General features: G+C 46.1%; 1 protein-coding gene across 6 annotated transcripts in view; it reads right to left on the minus strand.

Annotated features, from left to right (window-relative positions):
* Positions 1-26,577, minus strand: part of FKBP15 (FKBP prolyl isomerase family member 15) — a 2,419,492-nt gene that overhangs the window by 1,283,562 nt on the left and 1,109,353 nt on the right. For all 6 annotated transcript variants that reach the window (XM_069609812.1, XM_069609811.1, XM_069609809.1 and 3 more), the window contains one exon: positions 15,317-15,419. In XM_069609812.1, the coding sequence (XP_069465913.1) occupies positions 15,317-15,419 (103 nt within the window). The remainder of the gene's footprint in view (positions 1-15,316; positions 15,420-26,577) is intronic.

A 26,577-nucleotide genomic window follows, 5' to 3' on the forward strand; every position in this document is an offset into this window, starting at 1 on the left:
ACGGGCAGTTCGACCACAAACCGGTCTGGGGTGCGAAGAAAGAAGGTAAACTGGTTGTGCCCACCAGTCAGGGGAAGAAGCCTCTCCAGCCGGGAGATCTTCTCTGTCGTCGGGAAGTGGTGAGTCGGTTCCGCAGGGCTCCACCGATGGTGTCGTCGTGGTAGGTCGGCTCAGCTTCTCCCTCGTCGGATTCTCAGGTCCTGGGGCGACTTCTGAAGTTCCAGTCCCCAAAGCCCTGCTTTTATGCAGCATACCCCCATTCACTCAGCCTAGCTGTCAATCAAACATGCTAAGTGGTGAGCCGGCCGGCTCACCACTTGGGCCAATCACACAAGAGTGCGACTTGAGTTACCAAGGTAACTCAGTCCAGGGTGCCTAAACCCCCTCCCACACCCCCTGTGGTACCCAGACAGAGTGGCACCACTTTTGGAGGCTTCTGTGGAGAAGCCCGCCAAAAAGTGGAACAAAGGGATCGACTTGGGTTGGAGTCACAGAAGAGAACACAAATGCCATTTTAGAATCGAGTCTTGGCAAAAAATACCAACCAGCGAATTAATACTAAATAAATAAACCGGCGGTATGTTCGAGGCTATGAGAATTAAATAATTAAAGTTGGTAGCCTCGAACAATGGGAAAATCCCATAGGGAAATATTCGCGGTCGAATATAAAAAGTAGTTTCCACTGCCACCAGCCAAAACTCGATCAGGGGGGACGGAGACGTGCCCCCTCGACTAACAGACCCCGGGGCAATCGAATTGCCCCGACCAGTACGTCCACAATATGATGGTTTGTACTGGTTTCTGTTCATAATTTGGGACCAGTAAAGCCAATGGCGACTTTATATGCCCTGGAAGACAGTAGTCAGTCCCAGGGTATGGAGTCTATGGTGGGGTGTCACTATGACACCCCTGTGTTACGGCACGGAGGGTGCTGTGTAACACACATAGTAAAAACACATGAGACCCTATGGAGTAAAGGACCCCATAGCCCATAAAACACATTAACGGTCAAAGGAACACCATACATCATGTCCAAGAGTGGGAGAAAAAGAGTCTCACTCTTGGCAGGAGAAACAAACAAACTCCAGAAATCCAGCAAAGCTGCTGGGGGACTCACTAGGTTAGGAAATTCAGCCTAAAGAGAGAATTCTCCCTAACAGTTTCTCAGGCTCCTCCGAGCCAGAGGAGCCTGAGAAACTTGGAAAGAAAAACTGCAGCGTTTTCAAACACAATAACGTTGTATTTATGTGTGCGGTAGCTTCAAAAGCTACCGCAAACATAAATACAGCGTTTTTAAAGCTGCGGTTTTATTTCTAAGTTTTCCGGGCTCCTCCAGCCCGGAAAACTTAGAAAACCGTAGCTAGTTCTTATTTGTTTTAAAATAAATAGCACTTACCGAGATGCAGCTGCAGCTTTTCTGGCTGTAGTCTCCGGTCTGCGTCCTCCGAGTCCCAGTACCAATGAAAGAAAAGCCACCCAGTGGTAGCTTTTGATTACTACAGCTGGCTGGCTTTTCCTTCATTAGTGCCGCAAAAGCAAGAACAGGCGGGCATCTATTTTACAAAATGGATGCCCCATGTGCTTCCTTTTTAGAATTTTGAGCTTAATTTTCTCAAAATTTAACATAGGGACTTAAAAAAAAAAAGTGGCAATCGATTTCTTTTATTATTGCCCATCTTTTTTTGCAATAACATTTTTTGGGCGAACCATTCCTTTAAGAGGATTAAAACCAACTGACAGAACAAAGTCCCACTGACCCAACTGACCGAACAAAGACATACCCTCGGAAACAACAAGACGGAACAATTTAAGATTTAAAATCTACACTAGCCTGGCACGAGGCACCACAATCGGAAACTGCCCCTATAAACCTAACACCCAGACCAACTCCTCCCACCTGAGACCAAAATGACCCGAAGAATTGGACGCAGACAAAGAGAAAAGGAACACGGTACAAATTACACAGATACACAAGCTCAATCGCCCCCAGCAGAAGACGTCTGCACTAAAGAACACACCCGCAAAATAATACTATCGACAGAACAAACATTGCAAGAGAAAAATCCTTATACCTTACACCGTACCTCGCACCAACCAAAGAACCTAGATACTCCAACGACAACAAACGTTTCCATGTGGATAAAAAAAACACACCTGAATAACGGAACAAAAGAAGAGGGGACCCCGAGAAGAGAACGGGATGACGCCAACCCCCTTACTCCCTACATCACAAGAATAGATGGGCACTATCGAGACCCACATCAAATGACAAGAGATGAATAAACAATAGAAGTCAGCAACCCAATTATCAATCTCACAGATCGTTTCAATGACGAAGCCGCCTTCACAGAACCTCTAACGCCAGGAAGTAACACAAAAGCACCCCAACTGAACACCCACAAACCAAAACCGGGAACAAAAAATAAACCAAATGACACCAAAAAGATCCAGTGCAATCTAATCAACGCAAGATCAATGTCCAAACAGGCCACCTAAATCTACGACTTCCTAAGCGACAGAGGAATCAACATCCTCTTCGTAACCGAAACATGGCTAGATGACAACTACAAGATCACCCTCAATAACTGCCTGCCGGATACCTTCAAGTGCATCCAAGAAAAAACAGGAAAAAAAAAAAAGAGGTGGTGGACTGGCAATCATACACAAGGAACACCTTGAAATTAAAGCGGAAGACCCATTAAACATGAACAAATGCGAATCCCTAATCATATGTCCATCAATAAATCCCAGAACAAACCTGAAATTCATACTGATATATAGACCACCAACGTACGATGCAGCCTTCATAGACAACTTCATAGAAGCAATCACCAACTTAGCATTTGAGCGTAACCAACTGATTATCCTCGGAGACTTCAACATCTGGTTCGATGAAGAAACCACAACCTCACAAAAACCTCTTACCAGCCAACTAACAACAATGGAACTACATCAACTGGTCAAAGGAGCAACCCACACGGCAGGACATACACCAGACGCAAACTGGTAAGGTTCTTTCGACTGGATGTTGCTCCAATGTATTCCACATCTTTGACATGTAATGTCCACAGCTGTGCTGCTTCAGAAATTTTTCGGCAGAGGGCATCCTGCGTCTATGTTGTCGGGTCGATGTCCCTCGAAGGCCTCCATCGGGGGCTATGTCACCGGATGTTATAAATAGGACGCACGGCGCCCATAGCCTCAGTTAATTTTTTTCCCTCTACAACATGTGACATGCCCGTACACCATGCCCGATTGACTGCACATAGCCTTGAGGGAACGCAAGCTGCAATAACATAGGAAATTCTTCAGAGGGGCAGGTTGGGAGGGCGATGTGGAATACGTTGGCGGAACATACAGTCGAAAGAACGTTACCAGTTGGTAAGTAACTTGTTCTTCGAATGGATTGTGTCCGCCAACATATTCCACATCTTTGACAGACTCCAAAAGCAGTACCAGTGAATGGAGGGAGAAGAATTTAGAATACCTAATCAGATGGCAGAATAAAGCACTGTTTTACCAAAGGCCATATCCTGACCATGGAAAGTATCCAGGGAGTAATGCTTGACAAAGGTGTGGATGGAAAACCACGTTGCTGCATCACAAATATTCTTAAAAGGAACTCCCCTCTGCAGGGCTGTGCATGTAGCCATGCCCCTAGTGGAGTGAGCTAGCAACCCCTCAGGAGGGTCCTTGCCCGCCAATCTGTAACATTCAGCAATGGTGAGGATAATCCACCTGGACAAGGTCTGTTTGGTAAAAGCCTGGCCCAATCGGTGTCCAGTGTACCCCACAAAAAGCTGGTCATCCACTGTGACCCAGGACATCCTAGAAATATAAAAGCTCCAAGCTCTCCTAGGGTCCAACCCATGTCGCTCCTCTTCCTTACCAGAATGAGGGGGGAGGATAGAAAGCAGGAAGTACCACATTCTGGCTCAAATAAAACTCAGACACTACACGTACCCTCAGTACAACCCTATCCTTGTGGAACACAGTAAAGGGTGGCTTAGATGAAAGTGCCTGCAATTCACTCACTCTGCGAGCAGATGTAACTGCAACCAAGAAAACCGCCTTGAAAGACAACAGTCTCAAAGGACAAGAGTGCAGAGGTTCAAACGGAGCACCCCTCAGGAATTTCAAGACTAAATTCAGGTCCCAAACCATCACCTGAAAAGGGGATGGCTGGAACACATTTGTGAGCCCTTTTAGAAAATGGGAAATCAAAGGAATCTTAAAATAAGAACATTCCTCAGACGAGCGCTTGAAAATAGACAGTGCAGCAGGGTAACCGTTAATGGTACCCACTTGAAGACCCCTGTGGGCCAAAGAAAGCAAGAAAGAAAGAACCATCGGAATGGAACACTTAAAAGGATCAACATTGTTTCCTCTGCACCAGTCGCAAAACTTACGGCAACGGTACAGGGATTTGGTTGCCAACCGCCTGGCCGAATGCAACACCTCCATCACGTCATCCGGGAGGTCCCAATCCTTATAGCTCAACCTTTCAGAAACCAATCGTGAAGGTTGATAGTCTTGACCTCTGGATGGAGAACACCGACCCCCGCCCTTGCGCGAGAGAAGGTCCTCTCTGTGGGGGAAGACGGCGTGGAGGACAGATGGGCCTTTCTAGAAGGTCTGGGTACCATGATCTCCTGGACCAATCCGGAGCAATGAGGATCATGTGGGACCCGTAATGCTGCAACCTCCTTAGCACCTGAGGAATGACGGGGACTGGAGGAAACGCGTACAGAAGTGGGAACGACCAATCCACGACAAACGCGTCCCCTAAGGCTCCTCTTGGAGGAAATTCCCTTGAGCAAAATCTCTTGCACTTCCGGTTGGCACCGGTCGCGAACAGATCCACTGGGGGGTTCCCCAAATGGTGAAGATCTCCTGCAGGACTTCCTGAGCCAACTCCCACTCGTGGGAGACCGTGCTCTACCTGCTCAGAGATTATGCTGTCCGGCTAGATGAACTGCTGAGAGTAAGATGCCTTGCTGTATCGCCCAGAACCAGAGCTGCACCGCCTCTCTGCACAGCGGGAATGACCCTACCCCCCCTTTTTTGTTGAGGTAATGCATGACCACTCTGTCTGTCCGTCTTGATCAGGACACTCTTCGCCCGCACAGACGGCAGAAAAGTATTCAGGGCTAGCCTGATGGCCCTCGGCTCCAAAAGGTTTTTGTGGAGTTTGGACTCCGACAGAGACCAACGACCGCTGGTGGACAGCTCAGTGGCGTGAGCTCCCCATCCTGTGAGGGAAGCGTCCGTCGCCACCGTCACCTCCAGCCACGGATGCCAAAAAGGCCCCCCCCCCCTCATCAGATTCCCTTCGCAGGCACACCACCGAAGATCCTGTGAGACCGAGAGTGGAATCTGAATGGGATCAGACATCTTGCCTGCGAATTGCGACCACTGCATCTTGAGAGCCCATTGAAGGGATCTCATCCTCAGTCTGGCCTCTGGCACCAGAAAAATGCAGGGTGCCATGAAGCCGAGCAACCTTAAGAATTCGAAAGCCGGAAGACTCTGGGCTTGTTGGAATTTGTTGACCATCTGTACAATGTGATGAGCCCTCACCTTGGGAGGCGAGCACTTTCCAAAGAACGTGTCCAACACAGCCCCGATGTACTGAAGCTGCTGGGAAGGTGTCATATGGGACTTTTTGAAATTGGGGGAGAAGCCCAACTTGTGAAGGGAGAAGCAGGTTGGCTGAGATGATGCAAAGCTTGTACGGGAGAACGCGCTCGGATCAGCCAGTCGTCCAGATAGGGTTAGACGTGAACTGTTCCCCCCCCCCCTCCTCCTGAGACACGCTGCCACCACCACCATTAGCTTGGTAAAGACCCTCGGGTGGAGGTCAGTCCGAATGGCAGGACCCGAAACAGAAAGGGTGAGTTGCCAGCCACAACCCTCAGGTATTTTCTGTGCTTTGGATGGATGGGCACATGAAAATAAGCATCTTGTAGGTCCAGAGACACCAACCAATCCTGAAGTCAAAGGGCCTGAAGGACCTGTCAAAGAGTGACCATCTTGAACTTGTCCTTCCTGAGGAACTTGTTCAAGCAACAAATCCAAGATGGGTCTCCGTCCTCCGTCTTTCTTGAGAATCAAACAATATGGGGAATACCAGCCCTTTTTCCTCTTTGCCACAGGCACTAGTTCTATAGCGCCTTTCTCCAGCAGGTTCAAGATTTCCTGCCCAAGGAGCGGATCCGGAAACTTCAAAGAGATTCCCTGGTGGATTGTCATGAGGCCGCTTTAGGAGGGGAAGGCAGAAGCCGTGGGCTATTGTTTCCAGAATGCAACTCATCTGAAGTAATGGCTCGCCATTCTTCTAGAAGCTGAGACAGTCTGCCCCCAACCGGCAAACAATGGGACCTGGCCTCATAGCTGTTTTGGAGCGGCTGTGGCAGAAACTGAAGGCAAAGAGGCAGCTGCCTGAGCGGCTTTGGCACCTCTTCCCCGTCCACAACAGGTACTTTTACGGTAGCCTCTTTGATTAGTGACTCCTCTCGCTCTACCAAAAGAGGAGTAGTAACAAAAGGAACCCCCCCTCCACTGCTGTCCCCTAGGACGAAAAGGCTGAGGTTGACGCACACCTACGCCCAAAGATTTAGCAGCTGCTTTGGAGGTCTGCAACCTCTCAAGGCTCTTGTCAGCCTTGCTGCCAAACAAGTACGAACCATCAAAGGGCCTGTTGAGAAGACAAGCTTCAAAAAACAAAAGGGGATAAAGGTGCAAACTCTGGATTCTATGGTTTAGATAGTTTTGAATTTAAGCATCAAAGGTTGAGGATTTCTGGGTGCAGGGGAAGAAAAGCGGTCCAGGCACAGGGATACAAAAAATCTGAAAAAGTGAGAAAAAGAGGATCCAAAATGGAACCCTCCCGTCCCCTGCACACCTTTAAATTGCGTCAATGTGACGCCTAAATATTAGTTCAGAATAACTTATTCATGATTCAAAGTAGGAATTCACAATTTGAAGGCACGTTGGCCCTTTCTAGTAATACAATCTGATGTATAAATATTACAACAAGTGTTGTTTATTCCAAACGCAAATAGTAGAGAAGGTTGAATTCATTGCAGATGGCTGACGCGTTTCGAGATACCAATTCTCTTCTTCATGAGCCATAAATCATACAAATGAACTAAAATGTAAAGAATACAAAGGAAATATAATCAGAATTGTAAAGCTCTGAATTCAAGACCGCAGTCTGTATCTAGTGCACGTTTATTCATTTTTCATAGGCTGAGTCACCATTTGTATAAAATAACATAGCCCCAAGGCAACAACCAGTTTCTATATGGGCATTTCTAATAGTATATGGGGATTATCCAAAGCCACAAGCAACCCAATCTACACATAGCTGCCGTGATTAGATTTAAAAGATAACCTAGATGGAGAGATAAACGGAATTGTCAGTATAGAATTAAAAAATGCCCTACTGGGCTGGGCATATGCTCACCATCAATGGGAGGATCCTTAGTCCTATTGCGTTTGCTGATGTAAAAGGGTATTGAGGGTTCAATCAGTCATGGGAGACTCCAACGGTCATCATTTCAACATGAGTCACAGGTCCTACAATAAGTAGTGTAGGGAATTAAGGATGTTAAAAACGGCACGGAGCAACAGCTTATCAATTGAGGACAAATACAGGTCGTTAATAATGTGCAAAAAAAAAGGGCACATAGCTGCACCATATCGGGGCCGATTCGGAATGATAAAGAAGAAAAAAGGGAGGGACTCACCCTGGCAAGGTGAGTACGTCCGCCTTTCGCCAGTTGGTAATCGGGTCCGGTAACTTGCGTCCAAAGGACAATGTGGAAGCACTAGGCAGTGCTGGAAGGTACACGGTCTGTAAATCTAAGGGATAGCACAGAGGAGCTACGGGTAAGTGGAGGAAAACCTTAAAGTAGGATCCAAAGTCGGCACAATGCAATGTGTGGAAGCAGGAACTTACTAGTCCGTCGCAGAGCCAACCTCAGATGTGGCACACTATCGAGCCGGGAGTGGATAGAAGCTGTTGCTAAGCAGGGGACGCTCTGCCTGAGACGAAAGACCTTCCTGCCCGCGTTAGACTGTGTATGTAGTAAGTGATGTGTATAAATAGAAAACTGACTCATGATACAATACATGGATTGGAGAAAGTTCCTAAGTGTCTGTCCTTAATGGAGGCCATCTTTGAATGTATTTGCAAGAAAAGCTTGCACATCTGGAGCAAAACCCAACTTCTGAAACCAGGCAAACCTGCATATCAAGGTGCTCGCAGCCAAAGACCGGCTAACACTATCAGCAGTGTCCAACCCAGACTGAAGGGATTCACACATGGCATCCTTGCCATACTACACAATAGCAAGAACCCATCCCTTTCTTCCCCCTCAGGAATATGCCCTGCCGCTAGAGAGACAATTCCACAGAGTGTGTGAAAACTTTGCCAAGGCACCAGTGGAATTGGCGGACTTCAGTGCCATACTCCCAGCTGAAAATACCTTGCGTGCCCAACCATCGAAGCGCTTGTCGTCCCAATTGGGAGGGATGGTAGGGTATGCCACCTGCCTCGAGGTGGCCATGGCCGCATGAACCAACAAACTCTCAGGAGTGGGGTGAGTGAATAGGTAGACGGTGTCGCTACTGGATGGGCGGTATTTCTTAGTCAACGACTTGTTGACCGCCGGAAGAGACTCCAGGGTCTGCCAAGTAGCCGCCACCCTTTACTGTAATGCCAAATGAAAAGGCAGCATTGGGTCAGTGGACGGACCCTGATCAAAATTATCAGTCAGGTTATCCTGATCAAATTCAACCTGAGGGCGGACCACCGTAGGTACTCGACATCAATCCCCTATAGGAGGATTCAGCATGAGCCCCAGGCTCTGGCCTACCAAACTCTATCTCAGGAGATGTGTCAAGGCCACTGTCATCATGTAGAGACTGACGCAGATCCTCCAACTGACTGTGCTCAGTAAAGACCATGTCAGGAGCCTCAGGTGTTACACAGGGATTATCAAAGGGCTCCAACTCCACCTCAGACCTCTCCTCATCCTCATAAATGTCCTGCAGAGAATGAAAGAACTCCTTCCTAGGGACAGGAGTGGTCCTGGAGTCAAAAACAGGCCTCACAGTCTCAGATAAAGCCTTTCTCAGAGGATCCACCATGAAAGGGGCTTCTAATGGCAAATTCCGGCCATTTTGCCCCGATGGTGTTGAGGGCCCCCGACGGTCTCGGCGTCGACAAGGGCGCTGAAGGCTTGGATGGCTGGGCCGAAGGCAAAGCCTATACAGCCTCACTCGATGCACATGGCGCCGACTGTGTCAACGCCGACCTCAAGCCCTTTCAAGATTTCTGCGGTTTCGTTGGGGACAAAGACCGCAATTTAGATCTGGCAAGTCTCTGGCAATCCACCGGAGCCTTGTCCGAAATGGGCCTCAACGGTTCCCGATGTTTATCACGCCAAGTGCATTCCCAGCCGGCTTACATCGAAGGCGCGGACAGAACTGTGCTCTGGGATTGAAAAATCGCCAGCATTTGTTCCCTGAATGCCTCCCATTCCTCTGGAGTAGGGGTTTTAGTGGGACAAGCCACTTTCCTCGTGGAGTCATGATCCGATGAAGACGGCGAACAGTGACGCTGCTTCCGGGAGTGCCTCCACAAGGAGGACATAGATTCCCTGGATTTCTCCCGACCAGGAGAGTCACCCCTCGAGTCGTCGGTGGATATACCTGTAGACTTTTTGGTTTTACGAGGTTTGGAAACCGGACCTACCTGCAACTTCCCCTTATGCTCCCGCAAGGCCTTGGCAGTCAACGACTGGCACTTCGCACAGTCGTCAGTATCATGGCTTTCGCCCAGACACCACAAGCAGATACGGTGTGGGTCCGTGATCGATATTTTGGACTTCCAGTCCCGGCATATCTTAAAACCAGACTGCAGAGTTGGTGGGGTAGAAGACGAAGACATTTTCTCGAAGAAGATAACGAGGCGCGCCGAGTTCTCGAAGCAAACACGTTTGCGGAAAAAGCAGAACTGAAGCTACTGGCGCCGTGCGTCCTAGTTATAACATCCAGTGATGTCACTCTCGACGGAGGCCTTCGATGGACATCGACCCGACACCATCAACGCAGGACGCCCTCTGCCGAAAAAATGTCCTAAGCAGCACAGCTGTGGACATTACATGTCAAAGATGTGTAATACGTTGGAGGACACAATTCCTTCGAAAAATAATTACCACAGCACCACCGATTCAAATCCTCTGGAGCAACCACCTCATCATCCCCTTCGTAATCACACTGCCCCTCCCAATAACCAATAAAGAAGAAAAATTTACAATCACCATGAAAAGAAACTCCAACTTAATGGAACGACTGGACATGAACAAACCACATACAACCACCATGGGTGAAGCAGACCTAGACAGTAAAATAGATATACTTCACAACTGGATCACCACAACAATCGACAAGATCACAAAAGAAAAACCATTCATTCCATCCTGCAAAAGAGCAACAGCAAAATGGGTCACCCCAGTACTAGGCGACATGAAAAGGAAAAAACGAAAACTAGAACTAGAATGGAGGATCAATAAAAACTGTGGAAAAAAATTCAACATACCCATTCATACAAAAGGGAAATACAAAAAGCAAAAAGGATCCTCCAAGCACCAAACACCCAAAAAGAACTGTTCAACATCAAACGAAATAAAAAACCACCCGGCTGCAACAACACTCCAATACCATCGAAGAAATTATGCAGTGACCTCGCAGACCACTTAAGAAATAAATTCACGACCATCCAACAGACCATGCTACTACTACACTCAAGACACTGACCGATGCAAGGAACACAAGAACAAACTCTGAAACTTCCCACACATATCAGTGGAGACTTTCATCAAACTCGTAAATCAAAGCAACATATCGGGCTCCCACGTGGATTCCTGCCCCCCTGACATCTACAAATCATTCCTCGCACAAGGAACACCAATGGAATACTACAGGAACATCCTCAACCAATCAATCTAAACAGGAAGAGTTCCTCAATCCTTCAAATCAGCATACATCAAACCACTCCTCAAGGATACAACAGGAAATGTAGATGACGTCTCCAACTATAGACCCATCTCCAACATTCCCTACACAGCTAAACTCCTGGAAACACACATATAGAACAACCCAAGAATTCATAGAAGACCACCACCTATTAAACCAGGAACAAGTAGGCTTCAGACCGATGAGAGGAACAGAAACAGCACTTATTTCAATCTGGGATGATCTAAAGGCAAACGCAGACTCAAACAGCACCGCTCCGATACTTTTAGACCCCTCTCCGGCATTGGACACGGTTAACCACGACATACTCATCATGAAACTGGAAGAATTCGGAATCACCGCCAACGCCCTACTTTGGATCAGATCCTTACTAACAAACAGAACAGAAACAGTATGGATGAAACCTTACAAATCAAGCCCACGAGAATCATCATGCGGAGTCCCACAAGGATCATCCTTCTCGCCACTACTATTCAACATCTACCTGTCGCAGCTAATTAAAATCATCAAAAGACATGGCCTCACCTGTTACAACTACGCTGACGACACACAAATAATCTACACAATACAAGACTCACAAGAAGGCAATTCAACACTGGAGAACTGCCTTCGTGAAATAGACAACTGGATGAATTTAAACTATCTTAAAATCAACCCAGGCAAAAAAGAAATACTGATCATCATAAAAAATGGAGAAGACAACCTCGACATCCCATGGCCAACTGAACTTGGTGAAACTCAGCCCCATCATCAACTGTAAAAAACCTGGCAGTCCTGATGGACAACAAACTCACTCTAAAGTCACAAGTAAACGCCCTAATCGAGAAATGGTTCTTTCTACTGCGATCGGTATAAAGGATCCTACCATTCCTCATTCACCAACAAAACAACTGCTGTCATCGCCTGCATCATGTCCAGATTAGACTACGCCAACAGCCTATATCAAGGCATGCCTGAATGACTCCTAAATAAACTCCAAAGCATACAAAATGCGGCGGCCAGACTGCTCATTAAACTACCTCGAAGAGAACACATCACACCAGCGCTAAAAATGCTACACTGGCTACCTATCAAACAGTGGATCAAGCTCAAATCAATGTGCATAACCCACAGATAAATCCACGACCAAGGTGCAGAGTTCCTCAGAAGAAAACTAAACTTACATAACACTACAAGGCCACTCAGATCCAGCAGTGACATCCGTTTGAAACCCAAATCATACAACAAGAGAAAACTTGGAGGATCCTCTTTTTCTCACCTCGCCCCAAACGCCTGGAACGAACTACCAAAGAACATACAGAACACAAGAGATCACCTACAATTCAGGAAACTTCACCCCATAATCAGAAAGAATGCCCATTAGGACATACACAGAGGAACTAAGTCGAGAGAAGAACCTACCTTGATTCCCTAACTCCTCAACCCTTATAAAATAAGGATATATGGATCTGTAACATATCCACTTATGGAATCATACCAAGAATACCCTCAGATCAATTGGAAGGGGGAGCAAGGTATGACCCAGCGGTAGCACCTGGCCACCTTAAGGACACGGGCATCAATTGACCACCGACAGTAAATAGATGGGAAACAGCGGGAATGATAATAAAACTCCAATACCAAGTAGGGATCATGCCCACCCCCTGGGTGTACTAAGCTCAATAACTTAGCTGGAGGCCAGCCTCACCTATACCCCTGAAACTAGACTCATGAAAGGTAGGAGACAATATACCACTAATAAACTACTGACAGTAAATAGATATAATGGAGTTATAATACCACCACTACCAAACTAGGGAAAAAACTTGTCGAACCTGGGATACAAAGGCCTTTTATCTGCTGGAAACCAGCCACGGTATTGCCTCAGAAACTAGACAATCAATGAACCAAGATAGAAATATACCTACTTAGTATGACAACCTGATACATCACTAAACTACAAGGATTATGAGACATACAACCCACTAACCAAAACCTCAAATCTCTGCATACTTAATTCAAGCAAAAACCCACACAACCACCTCTCTCGCAGCAAACCGCACAGACTTCACCACACTGCAACAACACACAATCAACACATAGACTGCAACAACAGCACGCAAAGACTTGCTTCGATCCTATATGCACTCCCAAGCTCAGCGAACTGTGAAAACCGAACTGAAGCTGCCAACAGTACACCATGTCTCACTTCCTACTCGCTCTTCACCCACTAACCCACCTCCCCACTTTTTGTTTACAGATCCGCTTGAGCGCCTGGAGACCAACCCCGTTGGTGACGGCGCGCTATATAAATACCTTTAACATTAACATCAATCGACCCTTTATGGGGACTTAAGTTAGCCCTCAAATGTTGATGGCAGATTGAAGGCAACAGATTATCTTTAGGCAGCAGCTCCACTCCTTTTAGTTGCAGTCCTTCCTGTATGATGATGATTATGTTGTTGTCGAGCTCCCCCGGCTACGTTAGATGTTAAATCCGCCACTATTGTGTCTTCTTGAAACAACACACAATTACTGGAATGTGACGGTGCAATCAGTCTAGAAGCAACTAGGCCTCCTAACAACCTGTTGCTAGTCATTGTTGGAGGAAGTTTGCAATTCCCCTGACAGCTCACAGAGTTCCCCTCTCAGCGTTCACTGCAATCGCCTAGATCCTCAGACGAGAGCCTTTGACAATAGCTTGAGGAAGAGACCTCTCGGCGTCTCACAGATTCCAAGAGATCAAAGGACCAAGAGGGGCAGCCAGTCTGCAAAAATAGTCCCATGGTAAAGACAATGGTGAAGGCAACCCAGGGTAGTCCAAATGAATAGGACAGGTGGAGTATTGGTGTCCCAAGACCAATTTGAGCAACAGCAGTTTCTGAGACCAAGGTGGAGGATTAAGACGGTAAAACGAGAAGCAGCAGTAAAACAATGTAGAGATGGGTCATCATGGAAGTTCCAGTCCAGCCAACGAGGAGGACCAGAGGGAAAGAGGAAATCCAACAAAGGACCTCCAGCAGCCAAAAAGCGAAGACTGAGCGAAGGGTATGAGACAAGTCTAACCAGTATGGACAAACTGTCTCACAATTGCAGTAGCAGCCTTCTAGGTGAAAAATATCTAACATAGAGGAGCAATCCTATAGCCTTCCAGGAAAGATCCAGCAGACGTGATTTAGTGCCAGTGTCTCCTGTATATAAACACATACCCTCATGATCTAAGCCAGCCTACCAACCACACACCAAGGAACACAGATTTTGGCGGGCCGCCAATCAAGTTAGCCCCAAAAACCTCCAAACATACATGTCCACCAAATCAGGATATGTAATGGCCTGTCTAAGATTAGGGACTAGGTCAGTCCAAACCACAATAGAAGGTGCAGGATGTGCTCAGATTAAGTCCATATGTGCATAATGGCCATTTTAGGTCTACTTCGTAGTTCCCCCAAGACAAACGAGTGGCCCAAACAAAAATGGCAGAGTACAGGATTTTAAAAAAGTACATTAGTAACCCAATGGTTACCAAAAAAGGTACAATGGGTTAGTAATGTGGTCAATCAGTTTGCACCCTTGGTGAAGCCAAAAATAAATTACAACTGATAATAGCCTAAAACTAATACCAAGAAAATCACCCTATGGCCAATGTCAGGTGCTTAAAAATAAAAACCGTCTTACGAGCCATTTAGGCTGCCACAGGACCATATACTACAAAAGGGTTGCACTGGCAATGGGACTTCAGTAGAAATCCCTCCGCCCAAAAAAAGGAGGTCATAGATCATAAAAACCAAAGGCGGGAAAAGATTTAAGGGTCCCCTAAAAAGGACAGCAGAATCTCCAAAAAGAATTTCGACCCTAACAGAGACAACTCATGTGGTCTTCACCATTGAAGAAGAAAAAAAAATGGCAACACATTTAAAACAAAACAATTTGCAAATTCTTTTGCGAGATGTCCATTTCACATGTACACTCAAAGCAAATATTTTTGCTTTGTGATAGGAAATCTTGTGCCATGAAATACGCAGTATAACAGCCCCAAGGCTTTGTCACGTAAGCCATTATATGGAACCAGATGCAGTCTCTGCAGAGCAGCTCTGCCTGCAATGCAAATTAGAAGCCAAGAGCTGCTGTAAAACACGTAACTAGGACAAACAGGAAGTCATGTGTTTCTGTGGGAATTTAGTTATTGAAGAAACTGTGCCACTCCAGAATTAATTGAATAGCCTGGGCATGCAGAGCACAAACCATTTAGATCACATATGCTGAATCTAGAACATGCATCTTAGCAAGTTACCTGAATGGGTCACCTGTGGAGGAATCGCATGGCTGAATTGTGGAATCGGACGGACTGGTGCTTGCCCTACAGGAGGCGTCGTCCCTCGTTGAGTGTTCGGGTCCTAGGAATATAAGTCAGCGTCAGAGGAAGACACCAATACTTGGCTAACGTACTGTCAAGATTTCCTCATTCTTAAATATTGCCACTCTGTCCCCTTCCCCAGCTCAGTGTTCAGTCATCTTTGACAATATGGATGTTAAGCTAAAAATGATAGATTAAGGCACTGGAGGCAAACGCGTAACGTCATTAACAGCTAACATGCATTTGGACAAGTATTTTATTCACATTTTTGTAATATCTTCCATAGTTGGAGACCTGTTTGTTTAGCTGCCATGCAGCTCACATTAATCAAAGTAACACTTTCTTAAAGCAACACTTCATTGCTTTAGCAACAGGACTAGTCTATATTTTGAAACGTGAATGGAAAACTCAAAAGGGCAGCTCTTGCTCTTTCTGTATAAAGGACTGCAGTGCATGCTCAGACATTATTTAAATGGTAAAAATGAAGAAGGTAGTTGCACTTATTCCTTCATGCACCAGTTTTAGTTAAATGAAAAAAAGAAGAGACTCCACTCAATTGGAATGTAGTAATTTGTGAATTTGTATTATTTAGAACGAGTGCCCTTTGTGATAACACGTGTTTCAACGGTCTGCGCAGTCTTTCTCAAATCAGGGCTAATTTTTAATACAAGAATGCAAACAAAAATTAATGTTTAAATTCAACAGAAAAATAGTGACCAATTGTAGCACAGACCAATCATGTCAAATGTAACACCGACAGAAAAAAAAGGGGGGGGGGGTTTTGTAAGGAGGATCATTCAGGGAAAACAGTGAGTCATTAAATATCAAAATAAATTGAAAAACATCCGTTATTGCATCAAATGTCCACATGAAAACATTTTGAAAATAAACAGAACGGGGTGGAGGATGGGGAGGGGAGAATAGAGACAAGAGAAAAAAGGAAAAGAGAAAAAAACATAAGTTCAATTATCTCTTAGCATTCAGTTGACATTTTTTTTATAAAAAATGAGCTAATTATGTCTTACCCAATGGTATTGGTTGTAAATATTGAACGTGGCTTGTCAGCATAGCAAAAAAGTAAATTCACGGGTTAAATCCCAGCCTGTTAAATAAAATGATATGTATAATATTCTAAAAGTACATTTATATTTAAGTTTATAGTGGAGCGGCATTTGTAAATGAATTGATACTACACGTTCGTGAGATGACAGAAGCACTTAGGGGATGACGCCCTCTAGTTATAATACATGTGCTGTGAAAAGAGGCTGCGCGATGAGTCCTGATCCCAATCTTATTGTCTCAATGTATCATGGTCAAATTTGAGCGGGTTCACTTCGCACGCACTACAGATAAAAGCTTGCTTAAGTCCGTGTCTCACCTCTGCAGTCAAAAAAAGGAGCTCTGTACAATTCCGTCCGCGTTCACAGAAAAAGCCAAAATGGTGGCTTTAAGTAGTTGTTACTTAGGTTGTCTAGGCAACCACAGAGGTCCTTTTTCTATTTCTAATATGAGCGCCATCTTTTGGGCTCTGAAAGAAAACAGTGTTACTCATGGTTGCGTGAGCCCATACGTAAGAAAATGTCCAGTATCTACAATTTCGTTCTAGCGGAATTGGATGTTGTGAAAATAATTAAATCTCCCCGGGAGGGGCAAGAAAAGCAGTTATGGTTCGCTAACTACTATATGGCTACGGTCAAGAGACAAATACATACATGAATGATGTACGTGATTGAAGTCTGATAATTAGAAAGTTAATAATCGGTTATGTTAATATTAAGTTCTGTATCACATAACAAATAATGTATAAAGAAATTCGCCATGTTAACTCCCATGTCTTCACTCTTATAAATACGTGCTCTATCGTCATAAGGACCGGAGGCAATGGTCTACTGAATTTATGCAAATGGTTAACTGCCATACTAGCCAATGGGATTAAGTACCAAAACACTAAATGTTAAGTAGCTATTAATAGCTGAGTAAACCTGGAAACCACACATTCTTATCATTATTGGTTATGTTCTAAAATCAAATCTGGGTATTTTTGGAGCTGTTCAGTAACATGCAGGGTAAGTAAATTGTATACTGAATTTACAGTTCAATACAGGCACCACATCTTTGACATAACCTAATTTAAGTACTTCATAAAAAGGAGGACATCTCATTGTCAGAGTTCAAGCCTCTTTCTACTGTTCGGAAACAGCATATTAGTTTCGCTTCTTCTTGTCTCAGTTTCCTCTCTAAGTCTCCACCTCTTGGTCCAAGTGTAACTCTTTTTAGACCCAAATATGTGATATTATTTAAATGGTGTACTGACCATGGATTTTCTATGAATCAATAGTGTAAAGGCACGGAGAAGCAGATTTGTAAGCACTGATGGCAGGCGCAAATGGCAATGAACTTGGACAACTTAAAATGAAATTATGTTATAGCCGTTCTTAAAATCCAAATACTTATTATTAGTCCCCAACAGTTTAAAAATACAGAAAAAAACTGAAATTCTAATATGTATATTTTCACCAATATAATTCTACTCTTTTAGAAAATACCTAGAAATACTCCTTGTGCACCAACTCCACCCAATAGCTACAAGAAACACCAGGAATGATCCGCCATTCTGTTCTGCAGAGATTCACACACCGGATAGGGCGATTTTCCAGGAGGTCCTCCGCTTGGGGCTTTGGGAGATAAATCTGTTAGTGGTAGGCAGGGTCTCCCTGGAGTTATTTCCAAGTCAGTAGCTGACAGAGCAGTCAAGGCTTCACTCTTAGGGGAGGTGAGAGGTGGTAGTAAAGTATGGCTCATACACACAAAGTAATGTTAACAATTTTGAAGTGTAGCCTACCACAAAGAGAGAACAGAACACTTGGGCACATCTGGATGAGGTGTAACCAGGATGAGGTGTAACCAGTTGTATTCAGAGATCACAAAAAATAAGTAAATTATGGGATGCAGGATTATCGAAAGGGCCGCCTTGGCACAGTTGATTTATTAATATAAATGAGAGTTTCTCTTACCACTCAGTAATCGCTTATGAGATGTCCGGTTGTAAAAGTGAGAGCAAACCGTCCCTAATCGCAGTAACACTCATCTGCCCTCTTTCTCTAGCTGACCTCTTAGGGTAGAATTTCATTTTATATATTTTTTTAAAAACTTTATTTAGCATCTTTTGACAAATTAAACATAATACAAGAACACAGCCTGGAACCCAGGCCACAAGCCGCCTCCCCAACCCCCCCACCTCCATTGTTTGCCAACAACACAACTCAAATTCACTGGATATCTTTGAAGTGATACAAGACACAAGTTATACCACACCGTACTATGCCCTTTAAGTTCAGGAGTTCCACCCGTCACGGCCCAGAGAGTACCAGCTCGTTCAACCACTTGTAGTGACCCTCAAGGGGGGGCCAGCATCGGGGCTCATGCCCGGCGGAGACCGTGCATCCGACCCATTAGCTTGATCCTCAACCATGGTCAGGTAGCTCCGGAAGGCCACCCAGTAGTCCCTCGGTTTACAGTTTGGAGGAAGAGTTAGGTTGTATTGGGTCTCTGCGTTCACAGCTCGCCATAAGGTTAAGCCAGTGATGGAATTTAGGAGATGCAGACGCCCCCCACGTGCGCAACAGTAGAGTCCTGGCCAGCACAGAGGCCATGCCAACCAGGCATTTTTCACTGCGGGAACTAGTTGTAATTTGGCCCAATAGCCACACCTCAGGGGAGGAATCAATGGGAATTTCGAGCATCTTCGCCACAGCTTCTATTATGCCGGACCAGAACCCTGGATCCGCGGGCACAGCCAGGCTACATGGTAAAAGTCAGCGGGGGACTGGTGACATCGATTACATTCCGGAGATTTAGAGGGAAACCGTTTATGCAGGGTTAGAGGGGAGTAATACATTTGATGTAGGAATTTAAAATGAATTAGACGGTGTCCGTTATTGGAGGAGATGGATTTGGTCTGGGCGCAAATCCACCCCCACTGGTCCTCGGACAAAGTTTTTCCCAGGGAGACCTCCCATCTGGTTCTGTACCGGACCAAGGGGGGCTGAGCAAGCGCATGAGCCATACCATACATTGTCGAAATCAGCCTCTAAGTAGACGGTGGAGCAGTGATATTTGTCAGAAGTGCGGACACAGGGGGAGTGTTCGGGAAGTCCGGCCAGCTGGCCTTTAACATCTCTCGCAATCGATAATAAGAGAAGTCGCGTGACAGGGGTCCATACCCCCCTAGTAGCCAGGACATCCCAGGGTACGAAAACTCCCTCGGGGGCAAGGTCACCTAGTGTATGTACCCGCAGACCCCGGTGAAGTGTTGTTTAAATATATTTTCATCGGTGAGCGGTTTACCTCGGACATGATATATGGCCAATGCAGGAGAGTACCATCGTGGTAGGCCGGCCCACCCCGCCAAGTGCTCCCAAGCCCTATGGGAAATGTTTATGGGTTGCACCTCTGCTCTCGGGCATCCCTCCCGAGCAGCCCACAAGAGTCGCCTCAGATCATCCGGTTGGGTAATAGCTCTCTCGAGACGCACGTGGGGCAGATCAGCCACGGGGGACCACCACGAAATTGCGTATTGAGCCTGGGCTACCAGGTACTACAGCAAAAGGTCAGGTACATCTAACCCACCACGGGAGTACGTGCGCGTCATAGTTTCCAGAGAGACACGAGGGTGCCCCCCACCCCAAATTAATTTGAGCATCAGACTCTTCGTCCGCTTCCAGAAGGAGGTGGGAGGCCATATCGGGACATTATTAAAGATATATAACAACTTCGGAAGAATCACCATCTTCGAAAGCAATATTCTAGCAGCCTGAGAGACAGGGAGATGCATTCACGTGTCCACTCTAGGCTCCAAGTATTGAAGCGCCAAGCAATAATTTTCTCATAGTCTACTCGGAGGCGTGGACACGCGGACACCCAAATATCGAATACCCAGGGTAGATTTTCATTTTTATGCATGATCTCCTCCACATGAAAGTTCCCCAGTACTTTTTCCTGGACTTATGAATTTAATTTTCGTTCTGTTCTGCTGAGTGAGTGGGAATCTTTTTCCACACTCACTCTTTTTTTCACACTATCTTTTGGGATACTTGGTATTTCTTTTTGTAACTCTCTCTTGGAAAAATACTTTCCTCTAGGTTTGATGGCATCTGTCTTTTGACACCCTCAGTGCAGTGTGTCTGGGTGCCCAATGGGCTTCCCTGTTTATTTTCTGCTATTTTCCTTGCGAGAACCTATGTTCTCAAGGACAGGGGGATATTAGGGATATTTAGTATCCTTCTTAACTTTTATATTTTAAGATCAGCACACCCCACCTTATGTGGAGAGCTTAGGGGTTAGATTGTATCCCCTTTCTCACTGATACTGTGACATTTTGGTTACAGTGACTAGCAAAGCTGAATGGCTAGTGGCAGCGGTTTTATCCTAACTACTTTTGTGCATTTTATACACCCAGGCAGTACTTACAACTGCATTAGTGCACAAATTATAAGTTACTCACTGTAGTGACTAACGTAGTGCGACTCCATAGTCCCCCTTTCCTCCATACAGCAGGGGCGTCCCTCGCTAGGGACGGGAGTCTGAACCTTTTTCACCAGAAAAAATCTTCTTCCCCTTTAAATTTAAAGGCGCGCGGGGGCACTGCCTTGGAAGCATGCGCTCCCCGATGTTGCCCACCGGCGCCACTCAGTCCCCTTTGACGCGTCGACAATATTACCATTGCCTAATGACACCAGTTTTATTAAGGGGGAGGACGGTGGGACGTATGGAGGAAAGGTGAGTATGGACTAGGAGTACGTTAGTCACTACGGTGAGTAATTTAGAATTAATCCTACGTCCCGTCCCCTTTATTTTATTTATTTATTGCATTTGTTACACGCCCAAATAAGGTTACAATCAAACAATAACAAAATATTTACAATAAGATGAATAATACCTCAAATAGATGCAACATATTCACAGGTTCTGAGGTGGCGATTTTATTCGTATTGGTTAAATAACCAAGTTTTTAGCAGTTTTTTTTAAGCCCATGAATGATTCCTCTTTTTTGATGCTGAATGGGAGAGAGTTCCAATGTTTGGGAGCTAGGTATTGAAAGCTGCTACCCCATGCTCTGGTATTTTTGTAGCGGGGCGTGGATAAGAGTGGGAGGTTATTGGATCTTGGGGTTCTGGTGGATTCTTTTTTGGCTAAGGCCTTGTTTAGGTAGATGGGGGCTTTTTCCTGGTGACATTTAAAAGTAATGCATAGAGTTTTGAAAATAACTCTGGCTTTGATAGGCAACCAATGGTGGTCTCTTCTAGTCTTGGAGATGTGGCCAGATCTTCTAATTCCTAAGGCAGCCCTGTAAGGCTTTATTTTATATCAGTTGGATTTTTTTTAGATTAGTGGTGGATGTACCTAGAAGCAAGACATTGCAATAGTAGACTCTTGAAAGAATCAGGGCTCTAGCCAGTGTAATGCAGTTGGTGGGTGTAAGGAATTGTCAGCGTAGGGCAATTCGTTTGGCAGTGTATGCAGTGGAAGATGAGAGGCTGCTGATGTGTTTGGCCATTGAAAGGTTCACATCCAAGTAAACTCCTAAGGTTTTTACTTGCTTCAGTACAGGTATCATGGTGCCATCGATGCTAATAGAAGCATAGTCTGGATGGAGGGTACCTATTTTGGACTGGGACCCCACAATGTGAATCTCTGTCTCCTCATCGTTGAGGCAGAGACTATTTTGTGCCATCCAATTTTGTATAATGGCGTACATTTTGTTGATGGTCAGTGTATCTTGAATGTAGTTCCCTGTGAGCGGAATAAGGATCTGGGTGTCATCTGCAAAGTTAGTGTAGATGAAACCCAGATCATCCAAGGCTGAGAACAGGAGCTTAGTATATGCGCTGTAGAGGGTGGGTGTGAGGCAAGAACCTTGGGGTACTCCAATGAGGACTGGGATGGGGTCTGTAGCTGCTTTGCCTATAGAGACTCTAGAAGTTCGTTCATCTAGGAAAGATTTAATCCACATGGTGGCGTCTGCGGAGAAATTAAAATCTTTAGCTAGGGTGGAGCAGAGTTTGTTGTGATCCACAAGGTCGAACGCTGCGGATAGATCTAACAAGAGGAGGATGCAGAGTTTACCTGTGTCCCTAATGGTATCCATCTGGATTTTGAGGTCCAGTAGGGCTGTTTCCGTACTGTGGCTGGGCCTGAAGCCGGATTGTCTGGTGCCAAGGAGCTGGTTGTTTTCCAGATGGGCTTGGACTTGATTGTATGCTATTTTGTCAAGGATTTTAAGTAAAAACGGGACTGTCGTTATTGGCCGGTAATTGGTGGGTACAGTAGGATCTAGAGAGGTTTTTTTAGTAGGGGTGTGGCCCAGGCTTCTTTATTGCTGGCTGCGACCAGTTTGGCCTTGAATGAGGCATTCACAAAAATTGGTTATGATGGGTGTGAGTGTGTGGGCGCATGATTTGACTACTTGAGCTGGGACGGAATCTCCTTTGCAGTTTGAGGCTTTGACTCTGGAGATAGTGTCAAGTACTAAATCTTGGGAGACTGGGGTGAAGAAGACCAGGGGGCTGGTGTTCGCATTAGAATTCAAGATGTGGTTGTCACTGGAAGATTGGTCGGCTAGTAGTTTCCTTTTAGTTGTGATTTTAGTTTGTAGGAGATTAATTTTGGCGGATAGCCGATCTTGAATGGTGGTGCACCATTCTCTACTGGAATTGGTAGAATTAGTAGCCAGGATGGGGTGTTCCAGTTCTCTCATGATTGATAAAAGTTCTTTAGAGTCAGAGGCGGCGTTGATAATCCGGGCGTTCTAGGCGTTAGCTTTGAAAGTGATGATGGCTGTTTTATAGTTTTTGTTCGCCGTCTGAAAGGCTCTCTCAGACTCTGTGGAGGGGTGTTTTCTGTGTACATGTTCGAGGGCGCGTTTCTTTCTCCTAAGTACAACAAGGTCGTCATTAAACCAAAAGCATGATAGTTTATCAGTGCGTTTGGTTTTGGTAGTTAGTGGGGCTACAGCATTAATGGTGGAGGTGAGGCAGTTTTGGCATGTGGCTGCTAGAAGACAGGGGTTATCGCTGGAAATTGACATGGTATCTAGAGCTTTGCTAAGTAATGGGCTGAGATTTTCAGGTGTAAGCTTACAAAGATTTCTGGCTTTGTAGGTATTAGTTGATTTAGGTTTGATGGGAGGGAGTTCATCGGAGATTATAGTAAACTGGATATTGTGGTCATCCGTCCAGTCTAGTGGAGAGATAGCATCGATGGATAGGGTGGTATTGAGCGGGAGTATCCAATCTAATGTCCTTTCTATAATGTGGGTGGGGGCGTTCACTAGTTGTATAAAGCTCATGTTCTTGAGGGAGGAGTGTACGGCTTCTGATTTGCTGTCTAGGCTGTCACTGAATCCTAGATTAACATCTCTGAGGATGACACGTTTGGTGTTGGGCTTGATGAGTGGGGCTAGCAATAATGGGATGTCTATTTCAGGATGGCTGTTGGAATTAGGAGCTCTGTATATCACTATAAAGTTGTTAGTTGTTTTTTCATTGATGGCTAGTTCGGCTAGGAGAAGTTCATCACCTGCAATGCTTTCAATGGGGCAAGTTCTCATTTGGAGTTTGGTTTTGGCTATAATGGCTACTCCGCCTCCATGAAAATGGGGTCTGTCAGTTCTGAGAATGGTATAGTCTGGTGGAATTGCAAGCGTCAAGAGAGGACCTGACTTGGTGAAGCCAGGATTCTGTGACTACTAAGAGGTCTAGTTGTGTATTTTCAAAGGCATGAGCTCCTAGGGAGCAGGCTTTGATGAGGGCATAGTGATAGGTGTCTGTTGCTGTAGTGGTCTCGAAGCGTGAGGTAGAGTGATCTTGTTTAGTAGTGGTTTTAGACTTGAAGAGGCAGTGGTATACTGTAGATAGGGGGCTGCTTGGGTGATTTAGAGTCAGGTGAACCGCCATGTGTGCCGCATAAGGTTCAGGATCATAGGCGATAACGTCTAGTCTGGCCCAGGATAGGACGAGAATGGTTGTCACCAATGTTGCTGTGCATCTCAGAGTACTCTGTAGTGTGAGAAGTGGTGAGAATTTTAGTGTTGTGAGTGATGGCATTATGGCTGGTCAGGCGAGAGTGGTGGGTGTTGGGTGGAAAGGGTGAAAGAGAGGGCAAGAAGGGTGTGCGACAATGGATGGGGTGATGCCGGGGGCAGGCCAGTTTGGAGTGTCCATTTTTGTATCCCACATAGTGGTTCCCAAAACAGGGTACACTGTCATGGATAATACAGAAGGGGAACATGAAAATGGTTAACCAACTTGGGATACAAGGGCGATTACAAATGAATGTAGCCCCAGGGTGGAGAGGTGACCCTCCTAAGAAAACAAGTTCCTTAACACTGCCTGCCCAGATGCTGCATCAAACCTGGAGGTGGCATCCAAACAGAAGTGCTTGCAGGAGGCCGAAGGGTTAGCCGTCCTGCTGATGACCTGCCACGGAACGTGCCTCTGAAAAGCCACAGCTGTAGCTCTGGCTCTGATAGCGTGGGCATGCATATTCGCCGGAAGCGGTTTGTGCTGCCCATCGTAGGCTTCCTTGGTGGCTGCCATCATTCATCTTGTTATGGAGGCTTTGGAAGCTTGATAGCCTGGTCTTGGACCCACCGAAGTTGACAGAATGCTTCCAACTTACGAAAGCTTTTAATCCTGTCCAGGTAGAATTTTAGAGCACGCCTGATGTCTAGACAGTGCAGGACCCTCTGAGCATCGTCCTTACAGTCTGCGAAAAAGTTGACAACTATCTCCTCGTTGAGGTGGAAATGGGAGACCACCGTTGGGAAGAATGCAGAATGCGTTCTAAGCACCACCTTGTCCTTATGAAAAGTAGTATAAGGCTCTGAAGCCACCAATGCCTGGAATTCACTGACCCTGTGTGCACATATAAGGCCCACCAGTAGGGCTGTCTTAAAGGTGACTAGCTTGATGTCCGTGGATGCCATGGGTTTGAAAGTTTAACGAGCCAAGGCGCCCAAGACCGGGTTATGGTCCCACACAGGGTGCAGCTTTTTGATAGGCAGGTAGAGCCTGGTGAGGCCCGTCAGATGTCTTTTAACCACCAAATTAGAGGAAGAAAATACCCTCTCCTCCGAATTCCACTAGGCTCTGATTGCCGCCAAATAGGTGTGACATATGTCCACCTGTACCCCTGAGTGTGCAAGGTTTGCAGGAAGGATAGGACGTCGTCCAGAGTGTAGGTGCAGGGATCAACCTTTTTTGACGAAGCCCAGTGACAGAACTTAGTCCACCTGCTTTTGAAGAACTGTATAATGTCTAGATTAGCCTGAGACAGATGTAGAGGTCCTGTTCAGGAACCACGCTGTGAGGGCTAGCTTCTGGGGGGCTGGGTGGATGACTGTGCCCCCCTGCTGCGAGAGTAGGTGAGCTGGACCCAGAGGAAGGTGCATCGGGGCCTGATCCGACAGGTGAGTAGTTCCGAGAACCATGGCCTCGCAGCCCACCATGGAGCTATCAGTATGAGCCGGAGGTGCTGTGCCTCCCTAATCTTGCAGATTACCCGGTGAACCAAGGGAGTGGGAGGAAAGGCGTACGCGTTCCTGTTGTCCCATTGTATCTGCATTGCGTCGCACAGAGAGCCCCAGACTTGTCCGTGCCAGGATGCAAACTGGGGGCACCTCCTGTTGGACCAGGTGGCAAAGAGATCCACCTGAGGATGACTGCACCTGTTGAAGATCCCCTAGAGGACCTGTTTGTTCAACTGCCACTCCTAGTTGTCCGCACATAGCCTGCTGAGCCCGTCCGCCTCCAAGTTGGACTACCCCGTGAGGTGGATTGCCCTCAGGTGCATGTTCTCCAGAGCCCATTCCCAAATGTTGACCGCAAAGGTGCATAGGGGAGGAGACCTGGTGCCACCCTGCATGTTGATGTAATACATGCTGGTGGAATTGTTCGTTTGGATGAGGATCATCTTGCCACTGATCATCGGAAGGAAGGCTTTGAGAGCAATTCAGAGCGCCTTCAGCTCTAGCCAATTGATATGGGCCTTCTTTTCCTGGAGAGAGCAGACTCCATGGATGCTGTGACTGTCCAGGGTGGCTACCCAGCCCTCCAAGGAGGAGTCTGTGGTGATGGTAACCTGTGAGACTGGTTGCCTGAAAAGTCTCCCTATTCTCAGGTTGCAGTCTGTGCACCACC

The sequence above is a fragment of the Ambystoma mexicanum genome, chromosome 8 (assembly GCF_040938575.1).
Source record: "Ambystoma mexicanum isolate Mex_15411 chromosome 8, UKY_AmexF1_1, whole genome shotgun sequence".
Classification (NCBI taxonomy): Eukaryota; Metazoa; Chordata; class Amphibia; order Caudata; family Ambystomatidae; genus Ambystoma; species Ambystoma mexicanum.